Here is a 7,939-nt window from a genome sequence, read left to right as displayed (position 1 = left end):
GTATGGGGGAGTCTAGTATTAGATTATACCATTCTCATGTATGGGGGAGTCTAGTATTAGATTATACATTCTCATGTATGGGGGAGTCTAGTATTAGATTAATACATTCTCAGTATGGGGGAGTCTAGTATTAGATTATACATTCTCAGTATGGGGGAGTCTAGTATTAGATTATACATTCTCAGTATGGGGAGAGTCTAGTATTAGATTATACATTCTCAGTATGGGGGAGTCTAGTATTAGATTATACATTCTCAGTATGGGGGAAGTCTAGTATTAGATTATACATTCTCAGTATGGGGGAGTCTAGTATTAGATTATACATTCTCAGTATGGGAGAGTCTAGTATTAGATTATACATTCTCAGTATGGGGGAGTCTAGTATTAGATTATACATTCTCAGTATGGGGGAGTCTAGTATTAGATTATACATTCTCAGTATGGGAGAGTCTAGTATTAGATTATACATTCTCAGTATGGGGAGTCTAGTATTAGATTATACATTCTCATTATGGGAGAGCAGTATAGATTATACATTCTCAGTATGGAGAGTCTAGTATTAGATTATACATTCTCAGGTATGAGGGAGTCTAGTATTAGATTATACATTCTCAGTATGGGGAGAGTCTAGTATTAGATTATACATTCTCAGTATGGGGAAGTCTAGTATTAGATTATACATTCTCAGTATGGGGAGTCTAGTATTAGATTATACATTCTCAGTATGGGGGAGTCTAGTATTAGATTACACATTCTCAGTATGGGAGAGTCTAGTATTAGATTATACATTCTCAGTATGAGGGAGTCTAGTATTAGATTATACATTCTCAGTATGAGGGAGTCTAGTATTAGATTATACATTCTCAGCATGGGAGAGTCTAGTATTAGATTATACATTCTCAGTATGGGGGAAGTCTAGTATTAGATTATACATTCTCAGTATGGGAGAGTCTAGTATTAGATTATACATTCTCAGTATGAGGGAGTCTAGTATTAGATTATACATTCTCAGTATGGGAGAGTCTAGTATTAGATTATACATTCTCAGTATGAGGGAGTCTAGTATTAGATTATACATTCTCAGTATGGGGGAGTCTAGTATTAGATTACACATTCTCAGTATGAGGGAGTCTAGTATTAGATTATACATTCTCAGTATGGGGGAGTCTAGTATTAGATTATACATTCTCAGTATGGGAGAGTCTAGCATTAGATTATACATTCTCTGTATGGGGGAGTCTAGTATTAAATTATACATTCTCAGTATGGGGGAGTCTAGTATTAGATTATACATTCTCAGTATGGGGGAAGTCTAGTATTAGATTATACATTCTCTGTATGGGGGAAGTCTAGTATTAGATTATACATTCTCAGTATGGGAGAGTCTAGTATTAGATTATACATTCTCAGTATTGGGGAGTCTAGTATTAGATTATACATTCTCAGTATTGGGGAGTCTAGTATTAGATTATACATTCTCAGTATGGGGGAAGTCTAGTATTAGATTATACATTCTCAGTATGGGGGAAGTCTAGTATTAGATTATACATTCTCAGTATGAGGGAGTCTAGTATTAGATTATACATTCTCTGTATGGGGGAGTCTAGTATTAGATTATACATTCTCTGTATGGGGGAGTCTAGTATTAGATTATACATTCTCAGTATGGGGGAGTCTAGTATTAGATTATACATTCTCAGTATGAGGGAGTCTAGTATTAGATTATACATTCTCAGTATGGGGGAAGTCTAGTATTAGATTATACATTCTCAGTATGGGGAAGTCTAGTATTAGATTATACATTCTCAGTATGGGGGAGTCTAGTATTAGATTATACATTCTCATTATGGGAGAGTCTAGTATTAGATTATACATTCTCAGTATGGGAGAGTCTAGTATTAGATTATACATTCTCAGTATGAGGGAGTCTAGTATTAGATTATACATTCTCAGTATGGGAGAGTCTAGTATTAGATTATACATTCTCAGTATGGGGGAAGTCTAGTATTAGATTATACATTCTCAGTATGAGGGAGTCTAGTATTAGATTATACATTCTCAGTATGGGGGAGTCTAGTATTAGATTACACATTCTCAGTATGGGAGAGTCTAGTATTAGATTATACATTCTCAGTATGAGGGAGTCTAGTATTAGATTATACATTCTCAGTATGGGGGAGTCTAGTATTAGATTACACATTCTCAGTATGGGAGAGTCTAGTATTAGATTATACATTCTCAGTATGAGGGAGTCTAGTATTAGATTATACATTCTCAGTATGAGGGAGTCTAGTATTAGATTATACATTCTCAGCATGGGAGAGTCTAGTATTAGATTATACATTCTCAGTATGGGGGAAGTCTAGTATTAGATTATACATTCTCAGTATGGGAGAGTCTAGTATTAGATTATACATTCTCAGTATGAGGGAGTCTAGTATTAGATTATACATTCTCAGTATGGGAGAGTCTAGTATTAGATTATACATTCTCAGTATGAGGGAGTCTAGTATTAGATTATACATTCTCAGTATGGGGGAGTCTAGTATTAGATTACACATTCTCAGTATGAGGGAGTCTAGTATTAGATTATACATTCTCAGTATGGGGGAGTCTAGTATTAGATTATACATTCTCAGTATGGGAGAGTCTAGCATTAGATTATACATTCTCTGTATGGGGGAGTCTAGTATTAAATTATACATTCTCAGTATGGGGGGAGTCTAGTATTAGATTATACATTCTCAGTATGGGGGAAGTCTAGTATTAGATTATACATTCTCAGTATGGGGGAGTCTAGTATTAGATTATACATTCTCAGTATGGGGGAGTCTAGTATTAGATTATACATTCTCTGTATGGGGGAAGTCTAGTATTAGATTATACATTCTCAGTATGGGAGAGTCTAGTATTAGATTATACATTCTCAGTATTGGGGAGTCTAGTATTAGATTATACATTCTCAGTATTGGGGAGTCTAGTATTAGATTATACATTCTCAGTATGGGGGAAGTCTAGTATTAGATTATACATTCTCAGTATGGGGGAAGTCTAGTATTAGATTATACATTCTCAGTATGAGGGAGTCTAGTATTAGATTATACATTCTCTGTATGGGGGAGTCTAGTATTAGATTATACATTCTCTGTATGGGGGAGTCTAGTATTAGATTATACATTCTCAGTATGGGGGAGTCTAGTATTAGATTATACATTCTCAGTATGAGGGAGTCTAGTATTAGATTATACATTCTCAGTATGGGGGAAGTCTAGTATTAGATTATACATTCTCAGTATGGGGAAGTCTAGTATTAGATTATACATTCTCAGTATGGGGGAGTCTAGTATTAGATTATACATTCTCATTATGGGAGAGTCTAGTATTAGATTATACATTCTCAGTATGGGAGAGTCTAGTATTAGATTATACATTCTCAGTATGAGGGAGTCTAGTATTAGATTATACATTCTCAGTATGGGAGAGTCTAGTATTAGATTATACATTCTCAGTATGGGGGAAGTCTAGTATTAGATTATACATTCTCAGTATGAGGGAGTCTAGTATTAGATTATACATTCTCAGTATGGGGGAGTCTAGTATTAGATTACACATTCTCAGTATGGGAGAGTCTAGTATTAGATTATACATTCTCAGTATGAGGGAGTCTAGTATTAGATTATACATTCTCAGTATGGGGGAGTCTAGTATTAGATTACACATTCTCAGTATGGGAGAGTCTAGTATTAGATTATACATTCTCAGTATGAGGGAGTCTAGTATTAGATTATACATTCTCAGTATGAGGGAGTCTAGTATTAGATTATACATTCTCAGCATGGGAGAGTCTAGTATTAGATTATACATTCTCAGTATGGGGGAAGTCTAGTATTAGATTATACATTCTCAGTATGGGAGAGTCTAGTATTAGATTATACATTCTCAGTATGAGGGAGTCTAGTATTAGATTATACATTCTCAGTATGGGAGAGTCTAGTATTAGATTATACATTCTCAGTATGAGGGAGTCTAGTATTAGATTATACATTCTCAGTATGGGGGAGTCTAGTATTAGATTACACATTCTCAGTATGAGGGAGTCTAGTATTAGATTATACATTCTCAGTATGGGGGAGTCTAGTATTAGATTATACATTCTCAGTATGGGAGAGTCTAGCATTAGATTATACATTCTCTGTATGGGGGAGTCTAGTATTAAATTATACATTCTCAGTATGGGGGGAGTCTAGTATTAGATTATACATTCTCAGTATGGGGGAAGTCTAGTATTAGATTATACATTCTCAGTATGGGGGAGTCTAGTATTAGATTATACATTCTCAGTATGGGGGAGTCTAGTATTAGATTATACATTCTCTGTATGGGGGAAGTCTAGTATTAGATTATACATTCTCAGTATGGGAGAGTCTAGTATTAGATTATACATTCTCAGTATTGGGGAGTCTAGTATTAGATTATACATTCTCAGTATTGGGGAGTCTAGTATTAGATTATACATTCTCAGTATGGGGGAAGTCTAGTATTAGATTATACATTCTCAGTATGGGGGAAGTCTAGTATTAGATTATACATTCTCAGTATGAGGGAGTCTAGTATTAGATTATACATTCTCTGTATGGGGGAGTCTAGTATTAGATTATACATTCTCTGTATGGGGGAGTCTAGTATTAGATTATACATTCTCAGTATGGGGGAGTCTAGTATTAGATTATACATTCTCAGTATGAGGGAGTCTAGTATTAGATTATACATTCTCAGTATGGGGGAAGTCTAGTATTAGATTATACATTCTCAGTATGGGGAAGTCTAGTATTAGATTATACATTCTCAGTATGGGGGAGTCTAGTATTAGATTATACATTCTCATTATGGGAGAGTCTAGTATTAGATTATACATTCTCAGTATGGGAGAGTCTAGTATTAGATTATACATTCTCAGTATGAGGGAGTCTAGTATTAGATTATACATTCTCAGTATGGGAGAGTCTAGTATTAGATTATACATTCTCAGTATGGGGGAAGTCTAGTATTAGATTATACATTCTCAGTATGAGGGAGTCTAGTATTAGATTATACATTCTCAGTATGGGGGAGTCTAGTATTAGATTACACATTCTCAGTATGGGAGAGTCTAGTATTAGATTATACATTCTCAGTATGGGAGAGTCTAGTATTAGATTATACATTCTCAGTATGGGGGAAGTCTAGTATTAGATTATACATTCTCAGTATGAGGGAGTCTAGTATTAGATTATACATTCTCAGTATGAGGGAGTCTAGTATTAGATTATACATTCTCAGTATGGGAGAGTCTAGTATTAGATTATACATTCTCAGTATGGGGGAAGTCTAGTATTAGATTATACATTCTCAGTATGGGAGAGTCTAGTATTAGATTATACATTCTCAGTATGAGGGAGTCTAGTATTAGATTATACATTCTCAGTATGGGAGAGTCTAGTATTAGATTATACATTCTCAGTATGAGGGAGTCTAGTATTAGATTATACATTCTCAGTATGGGGGAGTCTAGTATTAGATTACACATTCTCAGTATGAGGGAGTCTACTATTAGATTATACATTCTCAGTATGGGGGAGTCTAGTATTAGATTACACATTCTCAGTATGAGGGAGTCTAGTATTAGATTATACATTCTCAGTATGGGTGAGTCTAGTATTAGATTATACATTCTCAGTATGGGGGAAGTCTAGTATTAGATTATACATTCTCAGTATGGGGGAGTCTAGTATTAGATTATACATTCTCAGTATGGGGGAGTCTAGTATTAGATTATACATTCTCTGTATGGGGGAAGTCTAGTATTAGATTATACATTCTCAGTATGGGAGAGTCTAGTATTAGATTATACATTCTCAGTATTGGGGAGTCTAGTATTAGATTATACATTCTCAGTATTGGGGAGTCTAGTATTAGATTATACATTCTCAGTATGGGGGAAGTCTAGTATTAGATTATACATTCTCAGTATGGGGGAAGTCTAGTATTAGATTATACATTCTCAGTATGAGGGAGTCTAGTATTAGATTATACATTCTCTGTATGGGGGAGTCTAGTATTAGATTATACATTCTCTGTATGGGGGAGTCTAGTATTAGATTATACATTCTCAGTATGGGGGAGTCTAGTATTAGATTATACATTCTCAGTATGAGGGAGTCTAGTATTAGATTATACATTCTCAGTATGGGGGAAGTCTAGTATTAGATTATACATTCTCAGTATGGGGAAGTCTAGTATTAGATTATACATTCTCAGTATGGGGGAGTCTAGTATTAGATTATACATTCTCATTATGGGAGAGTCTAGTATTAGATTATACATTCTCAGTATGGGAGAGCCTAGTATTAGATTATACATTCTCAGTATGAGGGAGTCTAGTATTAGATTATACATTCTCAGTATGGGAGAGTCTAGTATTAGAGTATACATTCTCAGTATGGGGGAAGTCTAGTATTAGATTATACATTCTCAGTATGAGGGAGTCTAGTATTAGATTATACATTCTCAGTATGGGGGAGTCTAGTATTAGATTACACATTCTCAGTATGGGAGAGTCTAGTATTAGATTATACATTCTCAGTATGGGAGAGTCTAGTATTAGATTATACATTCTCAGTATGGGGGAAGTCTAGTATTAGATTATACATTCTCAGTATGAGGGAGTCTAGTATTAGATTATACATTCTCAGTATGAGGGAGTCTAGTATTAGATTATACATTCTCAGTATGGGAGAGTCTAGTATTAGATTATACATTCTCAGTATGAGGGAGTCTAGTATTAGATTATACATTCTCAGTATGGGGGAAGTCTAGTATTAGATTATACATTCTCAGTATGGGAGAGTCTAGTATTAGATTATACATTCTCAGTATGAGGGAGTCTAGTATTAGATTATACATTCTCAGTATGGGAGAGTCTAGTATTAGATTATACATTCTCAGTATGAGGGAGTCTAGTATTAGATTATACATTCTCAGTATGGGGGAGTCTAGTATTAGATTACACATTCTCAGTATGAGGGAGTCTAGTATTAGATTATACATTCTCAGTATGAGGGAGTCTAGTATTAGATTATACATTCTCAGTATTGGGGAGTCTAGTATGTTGATATTTGTTGCTTACGGCAATCATTTTACTAAACAGTACGTTCTAAATAGTACACAGTATGTAGTATTAGTAAGTAGTAGGCAAGACAGATTTCGGCCAGTAAATAGGGCTAGGTATACAACCTGCCATAGACTGAACTGAATGGATCGAATAGACGAATGAACACAATAAATGTATTGATGATGAGACAGCACACATGGATGGATGAAGGAAAGGATTTATGAAGATATAGATGGATGGAAGGACAATTGAGGCAGGCTTACCCCGTCTGGACGGCCATCTGAGGCAGTTACAACGAGGGTGTAGCGATCCTCTGTCTCCCTGTCCAGTGGTTTCCTCAGGACCAACAGCCCTGACCTGGAGATAGGAGAGACAGATACACAGGGGTTCTTTTTCACCAACACACTCACATGGTTCAATACAGTCCATTTGCAGCTTTAGTGAAACATTCCCACTCACTCTGCTTCCCGTTGAGCCAAACGTTTTTCAGGTTATCTGAGTACAGATAAACATTACCCATACAACAACATGGAAGAAGTAAAGGAGACAGAAATTATTACAACAAGGACTGTATTCAGACACTGGGAATGTGAACATTTCAGCTGAAATTATTTATTCGCAATTGTGATGGGTTCAACTGTGCCCAAAATCACAACCTTGTCAGTGTAAGCAGATTCTTTAAAATATTATAATTTTTTTGCTTGGGGGTATAGAAGCCTGGCTATTTAAGTACATGCACGTCTGATACACTGGGGCAGAAATGCATTATGTGTGGACCAGCCAGCTCAA

General features: G+C 35.3%; 1 protein-coding gene across 1 annotated transcript in view; it reads right to left on the bottom strand.

Moving 5' to 3' along the window:
• LOC120045354 (protocadherin-15-like) overlaps positions 1-7,939 on the bottom strand; it is a 224,467-nt gene that overhangs the window by 127,464 nt on the left and 89,064 nt on the right. Inside the window, 1 exon segment of the mRNA XM_038990233.1 lies at positions 7,414-7,507. Within this exon segment, the coding sequence (XP_038846161.1) occupies positions 7,414-7,507 (94 nt within the window).

The sequence above is a fragment of the Salvelinus namaycush genome, chromosome 4 (genome assembly GCF_016432855.1).
Source record: "Salvelinus namaycush isolate Seneca chromosome 4, SaNama_1.0, whole genome shotgun sequence".
Lineage (NCBI taxonomy): Eukaryota > Metazoa > Chordata > Actinopteri > Salmoniformes > Salmonidae > Salvelinus > Salvelinus namaycush.
Note: the sequence above shows the minus strand (reverse complement) of the source record. Positions and strands in the feature narration are given on the sequence as shown.